We start from the raw sequence: 24,954 nt of genomic DNA on the forward strand, positions 1-24,954 counted from the left end.
TATTTTAGGCTACTTTTTTAAAATACCACTCTGACGAAGTTGCGCTAAACAGCTACTAATGAATAAAAAACTTAGTTAAAAAATTGTAGTTTATTTAAAATATTAAAAATGAACTGAACGTTTTAAAGATTCACAATATTTCCTGTTATATTTAAATTCTAGCAAATTCACATTAAACTTTATCATCAAGAGCAAAAATGCAATGTCAAATGTATTCCTTGTAAAGTTAAAAAATTGCAAAATTAAAGTCAAGTAAAAACATTGTACAAAATTTACTCTTACATTATCGTTGGTCTTAAATTACAGTGAACAAGTCATTTTGCAATTATGTAAAAAATACCCTGTTTGTAAAACGGACGACATCTCTTAGAACACAATAAAAATGTCACGCTTTACAATATCTCAGATCTACATTTCCATTCCTTACAACAATACAGGTCGTTTAATAAACAGGCGTTCCTCTGCTTCTCTTCACTACCATAATAAAAGCCGTAACATGAGCTACGCAGTACATGATTACCAAACAGACACAGTTCCTCCAGAAATTCTCTTCAGCGAAGCCAAATTTCCTCAGAACTTCGGATCCAGTCTTTATACATGGTGATCCTGGAGACTTACACTCTATCGTTTGAATAGAATCCCATTGAAGAATAGAAATGCTTTCAACTCCGTAGTAGAAACCTGAGATGTAACGCAGCCAGGAAACATAGGGAGACGCGCTGGCCAGGTTGAGGTAGATCCCGGAAAACATTGTCCCTACCAGTTCGAAGGGAACGGACACTAAAGCTGCAGTCTCCATTTTGTCGAACACGGAGGAGAGGAATGAACCTGAGAATATTAATACATTTTTAATCATAACAACAGAAAGATACAAATCATATTTGGAGAAGATAGTAAGAAGTAAGTGATAGCCACACACTTAGCTTTGACGTACAGAGTAAGTAGGCAGAAGTACGAAAGTAAGTAGCAATAAATGTTTTTCTTTCTTAATATTTACCATAAGCATTTGCGTAGTTTGCGCACAAAACGCAGACGAAGCAGAAGCCGAGCCAGTTCATAAAGCCGCCTTGGAGACCAGCCACGGTGAAAACTAATGAAGCAAAAAGCACCGGCGCGATCACAGCTCGCGGGATCTGCAAAAAAAAGCTTGTGTTATTCTACGAATTTGCATAATTCGTGTGCACTTAATCGATTGGCCATAAAGTAATAATAACTATAATAAACTAGTTTGCAAATACTAATCAAAAGGTGTCGGATGCAGATGTCTGAATTTTTATTGTGAAATAAGTGTCGTTCCGTCATATTTTTTGTCTTCAAATAAAATATATCCAAATATGATTTTAAAAATTTAATTAACTACGGCACCATCTTTTATCAGTAGTAAATTGCAAACAATTGATTGAATATTTTAAAATCTTGAGAATGGCATTTTACTTCTAATAAAAAAGAGCAATAGGAAAAATATTTAAGGTAATTATTATCTAAGGGTTGTTTACAGTATACAATAAAGATTCATGTTTTTAATTCAATGTCAACTCGCCGTTTACTGTAGCGCGTCAACTTACGAGATAATTAACGAGAAGTTAAGTGTTTTAAAATGTGTATATCCAGTTAATTAAGACTTAATTAATGGTATGCCCATCAGAGGTACGCAGCAACGCGTGACGCGAATCAACCACATACAGTAGGCATTCACTACCAAAAACGTCAAACCAAAAACCGTCCGGGTTTAGTTTGGTAGTACCTAACCCGATTTGGACACGACGACAATCATACTTGTTCATTACATACTTTATTAAAAAAAGCTTTGATATCTTCGCTGTATAAATTGCATAAACAACCAAAGAAATTGACACTAATGAAGATATTACATAATATTAATGACTTTGATAAGATAAGTAAGCGCGAAATTAAAGTCAGTCAAAGAAAGTAAAGTCAAATCACACGGTAATTAAATAGTATAATTATCATATGGATGAAAAGATGTCATATATCATTATAGAATACATAAATATAACAAAGATAAATATACAAAATATAGTTTGTTCTAATTTATAAAATAAATTAAAATGCAGGATTATTTATCTGACGCATTAATTAATCTATGTGCTACTTACCCAAAATATAGCTTTCGACAGATAGTACGGTAACGGGGAATAGAGTCCACTCGCTGTCTCTCTCAGTAGTACCGGTACTTCACTAGGAAATGTGATGAAGACAGCATAGATTGAGAGAAAGATGGTCTCCGTGATGGTGAGGTACAAAAGACCTTCCGCGTTCTGTATATCCCTCTGGTCCAAGTCTTGGAATAGACCAGCGTAAGGCACCGATATTATAAGACCTACGAACTGTAAGAAAATAAATTTGTTACAATTTCTCCTAAAAATCTAGTCCTTAAATTCTGACGCAATTCCGAACTGTTTTTAATTTAGTATTTTATCTAGCAAAAGAATGTCGGATGAGCATATATAAATAGAAAATCGAAAACACATCTTTAAATGGCGGGATTTAATATGTAGATTACATTTCAAGTGCTTAACCACTGAGCCACCAATTCTCTAAGCATTATGTTCAATAAGTCTTATTAGATCTTGTCTGTAATTTATTCGTCAACTCGTAGACAAGATCAGTATTATGTATTCAAGGGGAGACAGATATAGGTATTAGTGGAAATTGAGATTTATTTAATTCTTCAATCATATATCAGCTTCTTGGTATAGCATATTCATAGCTGTCAGAAGCCATCAAATACAGAGTTACAAAATATATGTGCGGATATTCTGTAAGGTGATTGAACTTCCCGTTTAGGCCGGTTCACGTGCAACAGTCTACTTTACCACAATTCTGGATCAGGTTTGGCCGAACTCGTTCCAACCCTATAACTTCTTATAGTACGCCTTTTAATTTTTAAATATAGATGTATAAAATTCGTTTCGTAAAGGTTACAAACTGTTTCGTAATATGCCGATGTCCCTCAAATAATGCCGGTATTGTATCGTCGGTCAATGTTATTCCAATTTAGTATAACCAATGTAGCATGCATGATTTTTTTTTTTTTTTTTTTATAAATAAAAGTTGCTTAATAAATATTAAATTTTCGACTTGTAAATTTTACATCTTCGTTCATTTAAGTGCTTTTTTTTAAGTAAAATGAGATTATATAACTTACCATTAGAAGAAAGAATTCAGCTAGCCACACGGAATTATTGTGTTTTAAAGCGAGGAAATTCCTCCACAACAGCCAATAGAACTGGACGAAATAATTAACTTTAACCCTGCAAAATACAGTTGGTGTTAATATTTAAGAAATACTTATATATTTATCAATACATAAATAAACCACACAGAAAAATATTGTAAAGATATACTTACAGTGTTAAATATCGCTCGAAGTAGACGTTCTAAAATAGATAAAAGATATTTAATATCATGCTACAAAACACACATTCTATAGCAAATTCACTTATTTACTGTTAAACGAATTTCGAATGGATCAAAAAATTACAGCATCACAGTGCTCTTTATTTTATTTATTTATTCAAAAATTAAACTTAATTTTTTTCTTACTACAAAGTTAATTAAAGTAGAACTGAACTCCCAAAAAGAGAATTTATACGAGCGAATATACTCGTAAGTTAACTTTTTTGTTCGAATCTTCAGCCCGTTTTTATCGGCCTCCAGAACTCTTTAATTGGACATCCAAAGATATCGTGAAACAAAGGCGACTGATTCATGTGACTATGTGAAGAATAAAAACAAAGCTGTATTATGTACAGATCAGATGGCGGGTTAGTTTAACAAGAAATCGTATCTTTAAAAAAAGCCCTCATCTCGTCCTAATAGAATCAAATTGGTACAATTTTTAGATAGCATGTTTTACTGATATTGCATAAGACAATAAAGTCTTTCATTTAATACGCTTATCAAAAATTACAAACATAATATTCCTCAATAAAAGAGCACATTAACCGTAGGTTTCTGAGAACAAAATCCCGTTTAAAACATAATGTTATCTCTGCTTTGTCAAAGATAATGACAGGTATACGATATGTTTTATACAGAAATTTTGGTCTCAGAAACCAACGGTAAAATAGTAAAGTAATCAAAATAAAAGACGCTCGCAGCATAGCTTTACTTTTAAATTTTCTGACGCTTACCTTCGGATCTAAAGTACCGTTGAAATATTCAATTTCATCTTTAACATCTCCGATCTTATTTTCAATGGCGGTTGCGAAGTCCGACCGTTGGTACTCATTGCAAATGCGACGTATCCTTTCGCGGCTTTCCATCTCCTTTTCCACGTCCACACCAAGTAAAGTCACGTAGTACTCCGCAGCATTGAACCCAACCGGGCATTTGAAGTTCAAACTGTATAAAGAGATTCAAAATCCTATAAGGCCTGTACATATTACTTCCCGTCAGTACAAGGTTTGGTAAAATAGACAAATAATGTTGATCCTTTGATGCTTTAAGGCAATTACTTATTAAAACATCCTAGGACCGGCTGTAGAAAATATTTTAAAGGCAACGGTTTGGCGTAGGGTTAAGAGCATCGTCTATTTAACCTCGTTCGATAGGTATGGGTGGGTTTGATGACATCTGACAATGATCTCCACTACACATCAACACAAATATATATAGTTTTAGATTTTAAAGTAGCGAAATTATTAATGTAAAGAAAAGGATAAATTGATGGAAAATGTACGTAAACTGCACCTCACTCGCCACAAGAAACATATATATTAAATGTAGATATCTCCTCAGTTCAAAGTAAAAAACGTCAGGCATAAGATATATCGGCAAAAAGTTCATTATCACTACCACAGTAATGTAAAAAAGAGTAACTAAACCGATTACCACAGGTGATCCCGTTATAAATAAACAGGTTTTGCAACTGGAAATATAACCTGCACTTGTGTTAATTATCGTAAGTGGATACATGGATCACAACTTTACTACTCCGATTTACTATGTTTTTTTTTTCACTATCTTATATTCGATATTTTTCTCTAAAATATAAAAAAAAATAATACGAATAATAAAATATTTTCAGATGTTATTAACTAAGATAAAACTTGAATATTTTTAGCGGATAACTGCTGTCTAGTTTCTTCCTCTTGTATACGCTCATATTATAAGCCTTATGCCTCTTAAACATACAGCATTACTAATATTAATATATAAGTATACAAAGATAATAAATGATCATAAACAATGCTGTGTATTTCCTTGGCATATAATATTTGTTTTATTGTTATGTAAATCTGTCATATTATGAGTTTTACGAAAAATTATTAATGAAATTATTAAATAAATTAAGGTATTAAATGAATTTGGGTTTGAATTACAAAATATTTAAATATATTGTAACAATATGTTTAGTTAATTGAATGCAAGATAAATTTATCGTAATGTGGTAAATTTTAAAATGCACTTATACAAATATATTCAACATTGTGATCAAAATTAAAAAGTTCAAGATTAGCTAGAGTTTCTATTTCCTTGTAGTGGCAGGTAACAAAGTTTTTTTTAGAATTAATTCAATCAAATTCGAATTAAAAATAAATTAGTGGCGGCTAAAATCTATGGCACTTAGAACACAGCAATAAATGTCGAAGTTTTACAATGCAATAAAATTACTGTTACCGAAAAAAATAATAATTTTTACTTTCATTGAATTTAACAATTTCCATTTAAATGACGTCACAAATAAATTTACTTGCTGCATATTACACTAATTCACCTTTAAAATGATTTTTAAAAAGGTAATATAAGGTTTCACTGAACTTCTTTCTGACTTATAATCTCTTTACGATTGCTACATCTATGGCGGCTAATTCCATGACTGACGTTTGATTATCTTGTCAAATATAACATGACATTAAAGATTTCTTATACCACGCTACAATTAAAGGCCGCGAAACAAAAAAACGAAAAGGTTAATGGAGTTATGTTAGAGTTAAAATAATAAAGAAAGCACGGACGATGAAGATGGACCATTTGTCTCGTGAAATGAACTGAGGAACAACGTATTAAAAAAAGATATGTGGGACAACATACCTATACATACACATACATACATCATACCTACCTGTAAAGAATTACCTAGCTATATTACTATAATATACATCGTACCTAACTGTAAAGAATAAAAGAAAGAAAGTACACGAAGTGGAATGTGGAGGATTTAATTTTAAAAATATGTATTTATCTTTAATTAAAAGTTAAATCACCGAGTATAACTTTTATCACAAAAAAAAAAGTTTTTTCCAACAGTGGATACCCGATGTTTCGTGAGGATTATTTTAATGGCGAAACAATTTAACGAAGCAAAAAAATTATTCGAGTGTCGGTCAATTAGGCAAAACTAAAACGAGATCTTTTTTAGCTTCTGCTTAATCAATATCCTTGATTTCATAAGAGGTTTTATGTTCTTTTTCTCTAACTGCATCTTAGTGTATCGGTCAAAGAACTTATCCATTCCCTTTTTTTAGTTTTTTACCTGCACATTAGGGACTTGGAATAACGTGTAACTGTCTAATGGAAGATAATTTTAACCTTTTTTATGAGTCAAAACACAGGCCATTAACCCGATCATAGGCGATTGTCCCCGCCCACGAAATTGTCTTTCACAAAAAATAAATCCAGTGTAAATGTAAAGTGTCTCTGACTATCTTATTGATGACATAGACAATGTGAACATACAGAACTTAACACTTTAATATAGACAATTTTTATCCTCTAGAGAATCTAAAAAGTGACGTTTACTAGGTTTATGAGAAATATAACGATAACCAAATAATAAAATACTTCAAATATATGTACTTACGAAGCGAAGAATTGATCTGCTTGTTCGATACTTCCATGGAATGCTACTCTTCCGTTAGCCAGAAGTACAACTTGATGAAATAACTCGAATACACCAGACGCGGGCTGGTGTACGGAGCATATAACAAGTTTCCCCCCGATAGCCAGCCTTCTTAGTCTACTGACGACAGCACTGGCTGCAGAACTGTCTAGGCCTGTTGTTGGTTCGTCGCAGAACAGAATTGGTGGATCGTTTAGTAACTAAAACAAAGAGAAATATTAAACGGTTAGTTCACTTTTAAGATATTCACTTATAGGAGGTTCGGAAATTAATTTCCTTGACTATAGACGTAATAGGAATGTTCATAACATGTTTCGTCAATGTCCGCGTGCATGTTTTGTTAATAAGTAAGCCTCTATTTATGTATAGCCTAACGTTAACTACCAAGTCACTTCTCAATTATTTAAAACACTAAAAGCAGTAAAAGTCAATCTGGTTAATGATAATTTTATAAGTAATACAAGTTAGAAAAGATTTATGAATAAGACAGAATATAGAGACTGGAATTGAGACAATTAATATAAGAAATTGGATACACTTTGTAATTTATAATTTAACAGTGTCTAAATTTAACTTTATAATTGATGACACGATAAGTGTTAAAACACCTACCAGTAACGTGATCTGTATTAATTACATAGACATTTGATGATCATATTAATAGTGAAGAGATTCATTTGTCTGATATGTACTACTTTTTAGCCGACTTCAAAAAGAAGGAGGTTATCAATTCGACTGATTTTTTTTTATGTGTGTTACTGCGAATCTCCGCCCCTGGTGGTTCGATTTTGATAAAAATTATTTTAATCGAAAGGAAGTGCTTGCAGATGGGTCCTATTTTTTTGTTTTTTTTTTAAATAACTAGAAGACTAGTAGATTTTGAATAAGCTTCAAAATTTGTTGCGAAAATTAAGGACATTTTTGCTTTCAGCTTACGTAGGCTAAATTATAAGACCTACATAAAAATGATGTATGGCGAATTGTAGCTCTTTAAATGTGCTAAATAAAAGTCCGCGATAGCATATATCTATCTTTTATAGTTTTTTCAAAAAGAACGTGAGACTTGTAGTGATTTTTAAGGGCTTATTTGTACTTGCATTCATGTCACGTATAACATTATAATTCATGATATGTCATAATTTTTGTGCCTCTTAATATGACCATAGACGTCCAACTGCAACTGAATATTATGGAAGCTAATTATTAACTAATCATAGTTATTAATTTAAATTCAAATCCGTTAAGTTCTTATTAGATTCAATGAGTTCAAACAAAAGCGGCAAAAGTTTTTTTTTTGTTTATATTATATAAAACTGATGGAAAATGTAAATGCCTATGAAGGTATGCATCTTATTAATGTAAAGGTTTAGTGTAAAGATACCATTATTATTCAGAATTTAATAGATGTACGAAACTTTTACATTTATTTCAATAAATTCAATCTTTTATCTGTCAGTCAGGCGATAGATTTAAAAAAGCCGAATTAAAGCTGTCACATCGACATGGAATCTTTCTACAGAATTTAATTATGTAAATAATTCCGGTTTTTTATTCTAATCTTCTACAACGCCTCTCAGCCAGTTTTAATGTCGTTGTTATTAATTTATCGGTTTGTTTGTCTACTGTATATAATTGCTTTGTTAAGGAGTTGGCTTTTATAATAATATTTAACGAATTCCAATTATGTATAGAGATCTTATTTAAATATCTAATTAAAATTAGGTATTATGTAATAGATTACATATATCGTGATGCATAAGAATTGCACGATGACTAATGTCAAGGATTTGTAATGTTTATAATATGTGAAAACTTTTTTAACTTAAGAAACTATTAACATTTGTATGCGAAAGGACCATAAACTACTACAAACGACCTAACAATCAACCACGATGGAATACCAGTGTGAAAAAGAGGCGTTTTATCATACTTGTATGAAGATTTCCATTCACTATATTCATTACTTATGAACTTACTTAATCTTAACTGGCTTTATAAAGGTCGACTTTCGTCGACTATCAGAATGTAGTCTGGTTATTAAAGTGGTCACTTACCATAAAGTAACCTTTTATATTCTTTAATTCCTTCTTCCGTTAATACATTCAGTGCCAGTCGATTAATCTAATTAAGTGAAATTAGCAGTAGTTTTGAATGTGTTAAAAGTGGCTTTACTCACCTGAACTGCTAAAGCGACTCTCTTTCTCTCGCCTCCTGATAGTGCTTTCAGTTTTGTGCGCGTGCAGTTCATGACGCCGAGCTCGCCCAGCAGCTGTTGAACTCTTCGCGCTCTGACCGCTGCAGTCGACCGCTTGTCCATCATCATGCGTGCCTTAAAAATGTGTTCTTATGTATTTATACAGCTTAGGGAGGTATAAATATATTGAGCTAGTACTAAGTACAAATAGCCAACATGGAGATTACCGTTCGGTTTGACCAATGCTCTTCCCATATTCCGTAAGCGTTTGCCTCAAAAATTATTGACTATTAAATCATATATTTCAATCATATCACATATTATATTTTAACATATTGTAGACTACTTATTATAGTTGATAAATGCCATGTAGCAGCATGAACATAAGAAAACATTACTTTACTTGAGCTTTACGTCATTTGAGTCTTGTGCTATTAATGGCCGTCACTTGTATATGAAATTGTAGATACATAAATTAATGTTTATTAGGTGAATGAGATATACTTTGCTTAATTAGTGCAGTAATTAAGTATATCAGAGATTTAAATCTCTCATTTTGACAACTATGGACATTCAATTTCAGTACAGTACAGTAACTTTTTCTGTATGCATATTTAATAAGATAAGATTTATTTGTTAAAATAAAATAATATTCATTCGAAAGTTCAAAAAATGTTTAGATTAACGATGATAAATTTTAAAAGTTAGACACGATTGTATATTTTAAGAAATATGACTTATTTATATTAAAACTATTCCATATCATCATGGATGTAAATCAGCTTAGCTAACAAACTTCAAAATCTGGTTTTAAATTTATAATGAAAAGGTTAATCTTTTATACAAACTAGATTATTCAACAATATTTTATATCAAAGATAAATAACAAGATAGTAAAATTATATAATTTAAAAACTTATAATATTATTCATGTTTATTGTATTAACATTATAAGCCACACATCCTATAGAAAAAAAAAACAGTTTTATATATCTGCATAATTTACTATTTTATACAAATGACACTTTGGAGAAATTGTAGAGGCAAAAAATTACACGTTATCTGTCTTCGGTTGTCCACGGGCCATGTAAAGGTCCGTATATGGCTAAAGTGCTCGGCATTAGCCATATACCTTTGCATTTCTATTAATAAAATACTCCAGAGTTTTTAATTAAAGTGAATGGTTCTTACGCTTACCATAAACTCCATGTGTTCGCTGACACTGAGGTCGCCAATGGACAAGTCTTCTTGGGGCACAAACCCTGATATACGGGATATGAGGTCAGCGCCAGCTAAACGGCCGTTCAGCATGAGATAGCCGGTGATAGCACTTTTATCTCTCCGACTGATCGCCGCCAGTAACGTTGTCTTGCCCGCTCCACTATAAATAAAACATTCATATATAACAAACCATCATTCATATAGTTCAATAATAAAAAAAGATTACAGTACTTTTAAAGACTGACAACTTAATTATGTTTAACTAACAAATACGTATTGCACAGTGTAGTTTTATTTGATTACATTTTCAACTTTACATAACCTTTTGATTTGATTTCAATTGGATATGTAGTTAAAGCAATACTCTTCTTAGTAAGCAATGAACTCCATTAACTCTATCTGTCTTTCTTTTGGATAAAGCAGAGACAGGTAAACTAAGGTTATGTATTTCAAAACATTACACTCATCTCTAAGTAAAACCTGTCAGCTTGTAGAGATAGGTTAAATCAGTGGTAGGGTATGACCTCTGTTATAAGGTCACGCTTAACATATTTTTTTTTGTTTGTAAAATGATTTATGATCATCTACGTGTATACATAATTAATTTTTAATATTAAAATTTAAAAATAAATGCTTAATTATTCATATTTGCTGTTCACACGGCATTTTGATAAATCACGCAACAAAGATCAGTTTGTAAATATTGTACAATAATGTAAGTTTACATAAATATCATCACGTGGATTGGTGAATACTTGTACCAAAGCATTGTGGGAGAGGATCTCAGAATAATTATGATTAATTAAGTACTTAACTAGTAATAGGATTTATGTAACAAAAAAAAGAAATGATATCAAGTGAATAACTTCTCTTGGCCCTTAATGGCAAAGAAATAGAATAAATGAGTGTCAATTGACCATTATTGATTACTTAATTATTAGCAATATTTATAAATGACCTTTAACTGATTTAAAAATCGATGTTTCTACCAAACAAAATGATAATTATGTTCCGATTTCATCCAATTCCCACGGTCATACGAGTAAATGTCAGCTAGACAAGTCTGTTTCTTTATTATTAAGAAGCAAATCGTATTAATTAACATACTATCATTGAAAAAAAGAACGACTTTTGGGATGAGAACTACTTAACCTTTCTTTTTTATGTAAGTCTTAATTCCTATCGAATATAGGTATGTAATAGAAATTATTATTGTAACTGACATTTGTTACTATAACTGCACCGAGTGACACTTTATTTGACAGATATTGTTATCTCTCACATTCTCTTTGAATAGACAGAGACAAGAGAGAAAATTATGTATTTTTAAAAGTGTCACTACGGTAGATTCACAGTGCAGGAGTCATAAATCTCTTATGAGATTTTAAACAGTTGGCAATGGCGAGCACATAGGCTACTAATTTAGTTTTTTTTTTTTTTTAATTCTATGTGGACTGAGTCATGGGTAAAACTATTTATACAATCATGATATAAAAAAGAAAAAAAATCTAAATATTAAAATTCTGTAACATGCAAAACTAATGAAAAAAATACATGGACATATTTATCCGTTTATTTGTTTAAACTTTGTACTATAATTATTAATTTCGAGATAATCTCGCAATGCATAATTTTCCATATCTTACCTTGAACCCATTAATGCCACCAGATTGCCGGACGAAACAACACCGCTCACTGGGAACAAAATAATATAATAAAATATTTTTCTAGTTTTTCATGTAATTATTTCTTGGTTAAATGTTATCCTTACTCGTTGTTTTATTCACTTATTACTATATACATCGGACTTTGATTTTATAGTCCAAATGAAAAGTTATAATAAACCTAATTAAACCATTTTCCGATTTTAAAACTGTAATCAGAGTATTAAAAACAGACATGTTTGTATCATCAATTCAAATACTGAAACTTTCCAAATAAAATAAATCTTACTAATATTATAAATGCGAATGTTTGGATGGATGGATGGATGTTTTTTTGAAGGTATCTCCGGAACGGCTCTACAGATCTTGATGAAATTTGGCATATATGGAGCGCATAGTCCGGAATACTACTTGTAAAGTCTTTTAGTTACAGGCTATTAATAACGTTTTTGTTATTCCGCGCTACAGCTAGAAGACAATAAATGATATTGTCAGCCAGTGAATCGGTGAAATGTGTTAATATTATATCTTATTTCAATTGAATCCAATCACTGAGAGCGTCGGTGGCTCAGGGGTTAAGCACTTGACTTGCAATCTGCAGGTCCAGGGTTCGAATCCCGCCATGTACCAATGTGTTTTTCGATTTTCGATTTACATATGTACATTTATCCGACGTTCTTACGGTGAAGGAAAACATCGTGATGCAACCTGCACATATCTGAGAAGAAATTCAATGATATGTGTGAAGTCAACCAACCCGCACTTGGCCAGCGTGGTTGACTATGGCCTAGTCACCCCTAACTTGGGGTAGGCTCCGAGCCCTTCGGTGGGGACGTATAGTGAGCTGATGATGATTGAGATCTAGAGTTGTTTTAGATATAACGTATAGTAAGTTTAGATTTAATTTAATATATCACAACAGATTATCATAAAAAAAATAACTACTTTGTTGTTGACCAATATCATTATGTTATGGAAACGTGAATGCAGATGACCTTTATAAAAATATTTCCACGGTTCTTCGATGTTAAATATAAACGATTAAGGTGTGGAAATCGATAGTTATGTTTTTCTACATGGTATTTATTACAACGTTTATTGTGGTAGGTTGTACGGCGCCAGACTTACGATATTTTAAAATGACAGTCATTAAAATAAGTGACACGACAGTGGTTAAATTGTACTTAATGTCACTTGAAACCTTAGTTACAATTTTACGCTATTTGTTAACGATGAGACTGGCAACATAAGGAAAAAATTATCTTACGACCAATGTCAGAAACAAGATTTTACAATGGTGGAAAACGAAATGTCCACATTATCTGTTTAAATTATTTATTTATAATGTTTAAAACATTTTTTTAGAATGATATTTAGGTATACTTCATGTATTAGACTGCAACAAAGTTTGCAGTAATTAGCATATCATTGTAAAACTTTATAATTGTAGTTACACAGTTGTCGTTAAAGTTATTTAAGTGTAAACGATTAATAAAATTACCGACATTTACTTGTAACTTAACCAACATTAATGACATCAACGGTTTACAGTTTTTTCTTAATCATAGGTTATGGATAAACCCTGCGCAGTTGACGTTTGTTAACCCGACTATTAAATCAATCTCGATAATAACCACATCAGTTGTTTACCTATTTAAATGATCTCGTTAACGGCGAATACATTAAATATGATTATAATCAACTGTTAAAAATTCTTTATTTTTAACGAGCTTTCATTGGTCTATTTAAAATTGTATTGCTATTTATCTTACTAATAATATAAATGCGAATGTTTAGATGGATAGATAGATGGATGATTGTTTGAAGGTATCTCCGGAACGGCTGAACAAATCTTGATGAAATTTGACACAGATGTAGAACGTAGTCTAGAAGAACACATAGGCTACTTATTACGTTTTTTTTTATTTCCGCGCGGACGGAGTCGCTGGCGACGGCTTGTTCTTTCATATATTAAAGAATCGAGAAGTTAACCGTCGTTTTAAATAGTTCATAATATAGAGTTAAAATATATAAAGCTAAAAGTATATTGTTTCATGATAATTCGGAATTTACATATATACTGCATTGATCCGACATTATTAGGGGTTGCTGCGAAGCCTTTGAGGGTATCAGGAAGCCATGTTAACAGTGTTAAAGTACTATCACCCCCACCCATACAATACATACTAGCCTAGCTTTCAATCGTTTTAATTCAAAATGGATTTTAACCCAAGCGGAGAGAATTGAAAATAGTTTTAGGGTGCATTAAAATCACAAAGACAAGTATAAACATTCAATTAGATTGTGTCATGTAGAGTTTTACTATCAAAAGTGGTAATAGTTTAATTGTTTAGTAAGGTTTTTAAAATTAAATATGCTTAACAAGCGCATTAAAAAAAAACTAGTTTAAAAAAACAGAAATACATTTCGGAAATTAGTTTTGGATCAAACTCGAAATCATAATTAGCATGAATGTAAATTTTTTTTAAAGCACACTGACCTCCATGTAGGACCTTGACCTCTTCGTAAACCGCTGACCGCCATATGCTAGTTTGTATTTTCTTCTTTCTGTACACTGACAAATCTTTCCATGACAGAGTAAGGTTCTCCGGGTTGTCATTGATGCCAGCCATTTCGTCGTCTTCCCAGTTCACTATGGCACCGGTTAGGACGTTTCTTGTAGGTAACTTTAGTTCCTTCATTTTCGGCTTACGTCATTGGCACTGTAAACAAGATGGAATAAATTTATTCGATTAATAAAAGCTAAAACAATCCAGATAGTAAAAAATAATATACACTTATTAGTTACAATAACCTTGATATTTTACTCAAAATCGACCTTATCTATTGGAGTGAATAAAGTTTGGAAAGACCAATAGAATATAAAAGTGGTAAAGAATGACAGTATCACTAGAGTAAGTAGGTATACGATGATCACTAACTGCCAAGCAACAAGAGCTAAATATTTGCTCTATTTATAATTTTTTACTACTAATTTTTACTGTTGTATTTTCAGAAATATTTTTTTAATTATTTAGCTATAATTATTCAGTTTAAAATCAATTTTAAGATATTCTTCCCAAGTAGGGTTGGCAACAGGCAGGCGGCCGGCCGTAAAAAATAAGCTAAAACTTTAAGGTTTATAAAACCTTGTGTGCCGACCCCACGTGAGTAAGATAAGGCTAGGGAGATGATGATGATGATTTTACTTCATAACTTCAGACGAATATCATCTATTTCATGTATTCATCTACGTATTTATGTACACGTGAAACAAATTTGCAGTTATAGTTATACAAATAGTATACCAGAATGCAGGATTTTAAATTATTCGTATATTTCCGCTGTAAAAACATAGTTATTCCTATTATTTTCTTTTAAAAAAAGATAACAGTATAAAGGTTAACGCGTATTGCTCCACTCCTCGTCACTGTCGCTGTCTCGACGCTGCCGTTTGAGCGGGTTTAAGATATTAAATTGCGATACGTCAGTCTTGCTTACACGGGTAGACGACCAGATCGCAAGTTTGGCATTGGAATTTCAAAATAAAAACCTATTTGAGAACGAGCTTGTTATTGTAAAAAATAATATCAGGTTCAAAAAAAGGCCGATGTAGACAATTTTATGTGTAGACTTGGTTAAGTTTTTAAACATGAAAATATGGTTATTAAATTTAAAAGACATGACGATATTTACCTAGTTTAATGTCTGTTGTAAAAGATTTTAATATATTCTATCTTAAAGTGTAATAAAAATGTAACGAGAAAAATTTGCATATGAAATATAACAGACATAGTTATAAGTGCTAGTGTCGCTACAGATAGCGTTACCAGGCGTCCGGATAAAGCCGGACATAGGTAGGCTTTTTGATTGCGTGTCCGGCCAAAATTTCCGGCTTTTGTTAGGCTTTTTACATTTCCCAAACGAGAGTGTACCTATTACTACTGAGACAAAATCCTAAATAATATAGGGTGTCCGACCTTTCTAAACAAATGTCCGGCCAAACTGGCTGGACTGTCCGGCTAGTAGGTTTGGCGATCTGGCAACCCTAGCTACAGAGATGAAACATTTATTATCAATACTTAGGTATCTGTGTGTGCTTACTACACGTGCAATTTACTTAACATATCATAACGAAATTATAACAACATTTTACAGGAGACTTTTAATTATAAAAGACAAATGTCCACGCCAAGACCTGTCTCATATGCTAATGTCTCACATTAGGAATTATTACTAGGAATAACTGGCACTTTTTATTTCTTAAATAAATAAGAGCACCTAGAAGTAATTTAAAAAAAACTAGCAGTCGCCCGCAACTCCGCCTGCGCGGAACTAAAAACTTATTTATTTATTTATTTATTGACTCTTATTGCTAATATAACTTATACAGAAAAAAAATAGTAACCTATATGTTCTTCCAGACTGTGTTCTACATCTATACCTAATTTCATGGAAATTCATGCAGCCGTTCTGAAAACACCTTGTAACACACATCCATCCATCCATCCATGATATCTTTGCAAAGTCAGAGAAAAGAAAAAACTAAATCTTGCCTTGGTAAGAATAATATTGACTAGAATCAAGTACTGACCTCTAACTTTAAATGAGATGCATATAAAATCACTTCGATCCGGATGAGCTTTATAGCGATCTCATATAAAATAACTGGTTTCCAATATATTCGCTTAATTATTGAAACGTTCACAAGAATATGAGAGAAAATTATACTTGACCATGGGTGATTTTTTTTGTATAAAACTGTTTTGTGAATTTTAGCGTTTCAAACAAAAAATCTTACGAAATATTATTTTGTTTAGATTCAGTAAAAAAAAAAGCTAACAGACACATTTAGAATGTGAATATATTTTTCGTTAAACTTGTTAATCTCTTTAAAAATAGCTAATTTATTCTCTAATTAATAATCTTTAGCTTAGAATTTATGTTACTTGACTAGTCTGGACCAGTTTTTTGTGGTATAATGTTTCTTTAAATTCTATATACATTCCAATATTAATAAATTATCTCAGAAAAATACTATATTTTATTATAAAGATGAAATTCTGGTAACATTATTAGTAATATTCCACATATTTATTTATTTTCTGATTTTATAAATTTTTCTTAATATAATCTAAAACAATAAATATTAAAAAATATATAAAAAATTTAATACGTCGGCAGCGGAGCCTTGGGCTCAAGCTACTAATAATGTCTAAGTAATATCATTATTATTGAAATAATTATTACATAATAAAGTTGAAGGTTTGTTTGTTTGAATGTCAGGAAATATTACATTAGCCCACTTATGACAGTATTACGCTACGATATTTTGGAGCCAGGCATAACCACTGATTTTAAATAAACGACGTTAAATTTATTAACCAAAGTAAGCATAGTTACTTTTACATAATTAAATAAAAAGATAGAAATACTGATAATCCAAGATTAAATTACTTCTAACTTTTAATAAATTAATTAAGAACGGCTTAACTTTCGGTGACGACAGCGACTAGTTTCGAACCCCCGACGGGTATTAATTTATGTCGCACGAAAGTTTAAACAATTTTATTATAACATTTTCTACTAAATCTCCAAGATACAACAATATAAACTAAAAGAATAAAGCGCAACAATTAACAATTTCGTGTTGTCATACAAAACAGGTTATGTTAAGATCATCAAAATATTTTCAAGTTTTTTAATATGGCATAAAGTGAGTGACTTATGACTTCTTTTTTTATATTTTATCAAACTAACGCTAAAGCACAGAGGAGATGAAAGAAATCCAATTATAATATGAACACGGTATGGATTTGGTCTATTCTGGCGAATTTCTTGGCATCAAGGATTACAGCACGGTACGAAATTTTTGTTACATTTTCGGTCCGTTTTCGATGCAGTTTGCTATCGGCGTGAAATAATTTTAATTTTAATCTAAATTATGCACAATCTGATAACTGATTACTCTGTATAAATTTTGCCGCATGCACTGTTTGTTATAACAAGATAACGGATACAGTTAGATGTGGTAATGCTCCGTCCTCAATCCTTGTTAACTATATTAAGTATATGTTCGTGCTTTGATAGTCTAATGTTTCAGATGCTTTTACTACGTAACATTGTGAACTGGCTACTGTATTTAAATCCTCAAAAGGTTGCACCAATGTTAATTCAAATAAACTCTTATTATCCTCGCGTATATTATATATATTATTATTTTTAGGAGAAGGTGGCAAAACGAGCAAATGGCTACGTGATATCACTAAAATAGGGAAGTGACCGATTGTTAGTTAGAATGTTGCAGATGGTTTGCTTGTTATCTTGTATCAATTAATTCTATAACTTCCCATAATATTTTTTTAACTTCTCGTGATGACAAGTAATATGTTTTTTTCTTATTAAATAAAACAAACTTAAAACTAATGGGATATCTATACTTTTAAGTTGTTGACGTAACCATCTTACATCTTCCATCATAAAGGAGACAACGTATATTTGCGTTGCTTTGTCAACTTTCATGCATAAAATGTACAGAGTATCTACTTCTACACCTAACAAAACATAATTTTTTCATTATTATAATTTTATGATGACGCTTATCTACAACAACCCCACCTTTAAATTGTTGCTACTATAATTATCTATTTCTATGTTAATATATAACCAAAGATATATAAATTAATGTATAACTTCCTCTGTAAATGTTAGAAAATACTCACATAGCTAAGTTAATTTTATATTATTCATAAAAGTTTGACTAATAAATATAAACATATATGCCTAAATAATGCATTTTAAATATTAAAGAATATGTTTTTAATAGTATACTGCTATAAAAAACATACAGGACTTTAAAGTGTTTAAATGAATGTTATTTGAAACAGCAATTATTAATCGAAGTATATTGTTATTTTAATCGATTAACGAACCTTTCAAATAAAACGAGATAGGTATGTTAAGAGAGAAGCAGAGGTTTCAATCCGAAGATGAGGAAAATAAATATTGAATATATAGAAAAATCTAGCAATCGAAGTCTGAATGACCAATTATTCATTGTTAAAGCTACAAAAAAAAATCATAATACGTAATAATATTGAAAATAAACAACTTTAAAATTATACAAGGTCGTTCATCATCATTTTTTTAATGCCTAAAAACGTTGATTGTAAATTTTTAAGAAATTTACCAAACCGCTTATTATAAAATATATCGTGTAAACCCGGTTTTATAATTGTATCACATAATACAACAAAACATATAATATAACAAAAAACTGATCATACACGACTGTCGCTGAGGAGTCGAGTGACAGGCGGGGATGAAAAAAAAATGTTCCAATAGACATGAAATCCATGATTTCATTTTTTAATTGATCTTCGACTAGAACAAGTTGCTGTACAAGTAAACGATCAAATTATCCCATTGAGAATAGAATATTGTACACTAAACTGTCGCCATATGAGCTAAAGCACGTATGAATGTTGATACAGTTACGACCTAATCGGAGAACTTCACTACCTTTCACATTACCTTTGCTAAAATAGGAATAACGATATGTAACACAAATGTCACGGTAGTGGAACTGCATTGTATCCAATGAGCAAATGACATTTCACCAAAACGGTTAGGAAATAAACGTCCTCGATTATGCACATTTCAAATTAGACTTGAGGTGAGGAGGGTACGGCGGCCATTTCCCTAGACTTGTGTAATGACAAGCCGCGGCCGGTATCAACTTACAACTGATCACAATATAAACATCGCATTTGCCGTCTAGACGTTTGTAGAAAGATTATACAATGTATTTTTACATTATTCACGCTCATTATATACGGCGTAAGCTCTAATTGACTCAATTTTATGAGTTAACGTCTAATTTATAATTATTTGGAAGTCGTTATAATAGCTGTGATTGTGACAGACGAGGGAAGAATCAAACCATGGTTCTCTACAATCGAAGCACTTATACTTATCATTCCTTATATTATTTTTAATAAGACAGAGAAATTATATATTTTTTGGTAAACTGAAGGTCATAATAGTAGGGACAAATAAAGTACTCACGGAAAACATAAATCTGTAATTACGTAAATCTGGTAATCGGTTGAAAAAACGGGACACGACAACCATTTGTTCCTAGTGTGTGAAGGTATGTAAAATCTTATAATGCATTCCTTTTTTATTGAAGCTGACGAAGATTGATCAGTTTGAATAAAGTATGCAGTGGACATAGTAATCAATAAAGACATTATGAAACAAAATTGAATCGTGTAAGTTTTTTGTCTGCGGTGTGAAGAGTTCTAAAACTCATTATAAGACAACTTATTTATAGACCAGTATAAGGATTTGATCACAAGTCCATTTGCGTGTTCGTAAATGTCTATTCATTCTCATTAATAAAAATGTAATTTAAAAGAACTGAAAAAGACAGATTTTGCTCTATTTTTATGTATAAAATCTTAATTTAAACAAAAAACAGAGACAAATAGGTTGACCAAAAAACGAGTTGCAACTTTTTTATAGTTTTTTGTATGCTTCTGTTTTTAATACGTAATAACATCGCCAGTACTAAAATTGTTAAAAGAACACCTTCTATATTAAAATTGTGAACAGAAAAGTAGTAATACTAGTAAAAGTACTAGCATAGAAGTAAAACTATAAACTAACATAGAGATGTTACATTGTTTTAACTAGCAGTTGCCCTCGAATTCGTCCGCGCGGAATTAAAAAAATATCTAATAAAAAATACAATTTATTTTTCTAATCGTTTCATTTATTTCGTAGCCTATTCAATTCAAAACAAGCAAACAATGAAATCTTTCCTATTTATAATATTAGAATAACTTAATAAAAATTATATTCAAATATTTTCTCTATTTCTTGAATTGTATTATAGGCAGCTTAATCACTAGTTCTGGGTAAAATACCGGTTTAGATAAGGCAGTTGTATAAAAAACTTATCTCTCATAGCTTTTAATACATGCCACACATCCTTTTGATGTAAGAAATAGTTAAAAGTTATATCACAGATAAATTTTAAGGATCGGCTTTTTAAAGAATTTTAATAACTGTTATTTCTAGTGCATATACAGCAATAACAGAAAGACGGGAAAAAACACTTTTTGTATTTTCACCTATTGTTTCCACTTCGTAAATATAATTTACAATCTTTTATCGTAAACAAAAAAAAAATCATCCTCTCATTTTCTTAAAAACACTTTTTACAGTAGTTTTAAAAGATGTAATGATCAATTTCATTTCTATCCATTAGTCGTTATCCTTGACTAACGAAAACTCAATAAATCCTATTAAAATTGATAACGTTATGCTGTGTGGGTACAAATTTTCTTTATAATGCTTAGAGTTTCTTTCTGTTTTGCACTTTAAAAATTAACTTATCCTTTTTTAACTTAGGTCTTCCGTAGTGACTATTTGACTACACACGTGGTCAGAGTATGAATTTAAAGTTAGACCTAAAAGTTAATACTATATGCCTTCTGATGCAACTCTTAACTCTCCTCTATGTTGAAAATACCTCATAAAATTATATATGGCAATGAAGCCTTTCTTATTTGTTTGTTTCCATTGTACTCGTATGATCTATCCCAAAACACTACCTTTTCCTTCTCTCTTTACCTTTTCCAGTTCCTAAAATAAATGTTACACACTTCTTCTAGAATTCCGAACGTCAATTACAAATGTAACCTAAAATTTTTATATAATATTAATTATATTTTGAGCTTACAATATTCTCTGGAACTCGAACGTAGTTCTCAAATTCCTAATCGAGACCCTTATATTACGTAAATGTAACTTACTCATAGTTACCGTTACTACAAAAATATGTTAATAGTTTAAATTAATGCTAAATTATCTTTAAATATGTTGTGCAACAAATAGACAACATAAATTTCAAATTAAAAATCAATTAAGAATCGTTACGTTGGAATTTAATGTAATCTTAATAATATTAGAAATGCGAAATTAGATGGATGAATGGACAGCTAGTTGATCATTATGATTATATTCGTAAGTAAAAAAAGTGATAAAACATAAATTGCATTGAAGTCTACCTTCTAACGAATAGAAGTGTTAAAGATAGAATTAAGTAAAGAATTTAAAACAATAATCCCGTAATTTATCATTACAAATAAATAAAGTGATGCATTATTTTTAATTACTATAGTTCCTAAAGTAATGAATACGTGGAATTCCTGCCAGCATCAATTTCAAAACTGTAGTTCTTAAAAAATAATTCGTAAAAAATCAAGGCAAGCGAAGCGAGTCCTACAATATACGAGTATGTATTTTGTGATACACTTAAGTAGGAAACTATTATTGTTTCAGATTTGGGGTTTAGTATCATCATCTCCTTGACCTTGTCCCACTTACGTAGGGTCGGTGCACCAGGTTTCCGTCCTCCAAATCAATCTGTCTGCCGTCATCTCCATTGTCACCCCCTTCTTGATCATGTCACCTTTCACGCAATCCATCTATCTCTTCGTAAGCCTATCTATACCGGTGTACCCCTCCACACACATACTTAATGCTCTCTTTGCCACATGCGATTCTTAGTATATTAATTTCAATTTATTTCTGGATGTGTTTTCTATCATGATTTTTTAATTTCAAATAAGTAAAAAACTAGGACATGTAACAAGATATAAAACTTCGTAAGCCATCCTAAAGCATCGTTTTTTGCTAGTTGCACGTGTTTATCGTTTGTTTAATATACGTTTATAATCACTATTTCTATTCTTGATTTGTTTAAATGTTAATATAATTGAATATCGCGTTGATCTCTAATACTAGATGTTATTATTTTTAAAGTACTATAGGAAGTCTAAAGAACTATTTAAATTGCAACCAAAAACAGGTTTCGTGTAGCGCTTTTTTTTTTAATTTTTTTTTTTATAAAGAGTAATCAAACTTCAGTAGACAATTTTACGGTAAAAATATTACATTCCTTTTCTATAACTTATCATTATAAACAACGTTAATTGTTAAACACGTGATAATTTAGATTATGCAGAAATAAAATAAAATATTGAAAATTGAATTAAAATAGATTAAAAGTAAAAAAATTAAAAACTTACCTCTTAAAAAAACAATAAACAAATGTACTGATTAAACTAAATGTTATTTATGTTACTGCAATTCGGGCGCATCAGTATCTCACAGTATTTTCAAACGTCAAATCCGGTTTCATTAGCCGGTTCTAACACAAAAAGTATTATGTAAATTTACAATAATTATTTTCCAATACTTTTACTAATTTTAAATTCAACTGTAACAAATAGTTTAAAAAAAAACGTTTAAAAGAGGCGTTTGTTGCTCGATAGCGCTCACATCACATGCGACACACACGAGCCTCTCTCGTCGACTGAATTAGTGACCATCAAATTGAACTTATCTTTATGAAATTTTCAACTGAAAATGATTAAATTAAGTCAATGATCTTACATTAATTACGTACAAGGTAATTACCCTTATGATTACGAAAATTAATTTAATTAGCCCATTTTCGGTAAACTTATTCTGACTCTAACCACATCATTTAATGCATTTTTGAATGTTGTGAAATAATATTAGCTATGATGTATATATTCATGCCAATGCATGCACAGGAAAAATACCACAGTGTAATGAATGCCACAGTATAACTAAAATGGTCCACAGCAATTCATCCATAGTATCGAAACTTACTTCCTCAGCCAAGGATGATCAAGCTATTAGAGAAAATGACATAAAACATGATAAAAAAATTATAAAATAACTAGCTGTAGAACTATCCGCTGTCTGCGCGTATTTAAAAAGAAACAGTAACCTATGTGTTCTTCCAGATTAAATTCTACATCCATTTAAAATTTTATCAAGATCCGTTGAGCCGTTCTGGAGATACCTTCTAACTAATATCCATACATCTAAATTTTCGCATTTATAATATTAATAAAGATAAGATGAGGCGGAAATAATTTTCTCTCCAAGTTACAAATCATTATGATTCATCGTCATTTATTGGCAAGAATGAAGTCAAGATAAAAACGACGACGATTTTCTACATAATTTGTATTACTACGCTATCATGGTTATGATGACCAAATACTTAAACATTTTTCTTTATAGCTCATGTAACCATGATGAAACATACATAGATACACAAAATTTAGAAATGCTCGATCGCACTGTTAAGTAAGTTAATTGTAGGTTTTCACTTTAAGGTACGAGTGCAATAAGTCAAACTTAGCGTTTAACCGCGCGACTCTAACCGCGCCTTTTTTATATTAAAAGTGGCAAGCGTGTAAGCGGCCACATGAATTCGCCGAAATAGTGAAGCGACCGCTGCCCGTAGACATCCACAATTGCAAAATCGTTGCCTTCTTTTAATCGACAGATTAGTTATGTTTATAGTGCAGCCGCAACTGCAGCACAAAAGCCGCGAATATCCAGAGACGCGCGGTTAGCCGCCTAGCAGAAATTGGGTTTAAGGAAACCTTGTTTAACATGTTTGGGGCCGTCAGTTCGGAAGACTTGACGTAGTGAGGCGACCGAGTTTGGTTATTAAGTTATATTTATTAACCTTGTGAGGGCATGACGCAAGGGTCTCTTGATTCGAACTGTTATTTTGGGACCGAGGGCAGTAATACAGCAACAATGATGACGAAATATGTAATACTTATACGAGCGATTATGGGCGTCGCCAAGGTGGGACAGGAGGCGATAGCTGCCCCCTATTAGAGAATCGACAAAATGTAAATAGAATAGAATAGAATTAAAAACTACTTATAAACGCTAAGATGTATATATACATGTACATATAGAAAACTCATAAACTACAGGTAAGTTTATCAGTAAGAATTCACCTTAGGATTGGGATGTTAATAAGCATTCCGTTTGGAATAAAAATTTACTATCAACCACCCTCCCCTCCTTGATCATGGGCTGCCGCTTGCAAGCGATTGCAATAAGATAACTATTGAAATTTGTATGTCGCGATGTTTATT

At 31.2% G+C, this 24,954-nt stretch overlaps 1 protein-coding gene across 1 annotated transcript; it reads right to left on the reverse strand.

Moving 5' to 3' along the window:
* Positions 1-239: 239 nt before the first annotated feature.
* Positions 240-23,321, reverse strand: LOC106716873 (protein scarlet). Its single transcript, XM_014510517.2, has 12 exons — positions 23,047-23,321; positions 14,448-14,670; positions 11,930-11,978; positions 10,260-10,443; positions 9,045-9,197; positions 6,830-7,068; positions 4,158-4,368; positions 3,373-3,401; positions 3,170-3,275; positions 2,118-2,348; positions 998-1,133; positions 240-828 (listed from the first exon to the last, which is right to left on the reverse strand). The coding sequence occupies exons 2-12, from the start codon at positions 14,647-14,649 to the stop codon at positions 443-445; spliced, it is 1,926 nt and encodes a 641-aa protein (XP_014366003.2). The 5' UTR covers positions 14,650-14,670; positions 23,047-23,321; the 3' UTR covers positions 240-442.
* Positions 23,322-24,954: the final 1,633 nt, after the last annotated feature.

The sequence above is a fragment of the Papilio machaon genome, chromosome 2 (assembly GCF_912999745.1).
Source record: "Papilio machaon chromosome 2, ilPapMach1.1, whole genome shotgun sequence".
Taxonomy (NCBI): Eukaryota; Metazoa; Arthropoda; class Insecta; order Lepidoptera; family Papilionidae; genus Papilio; species Papilio machaon.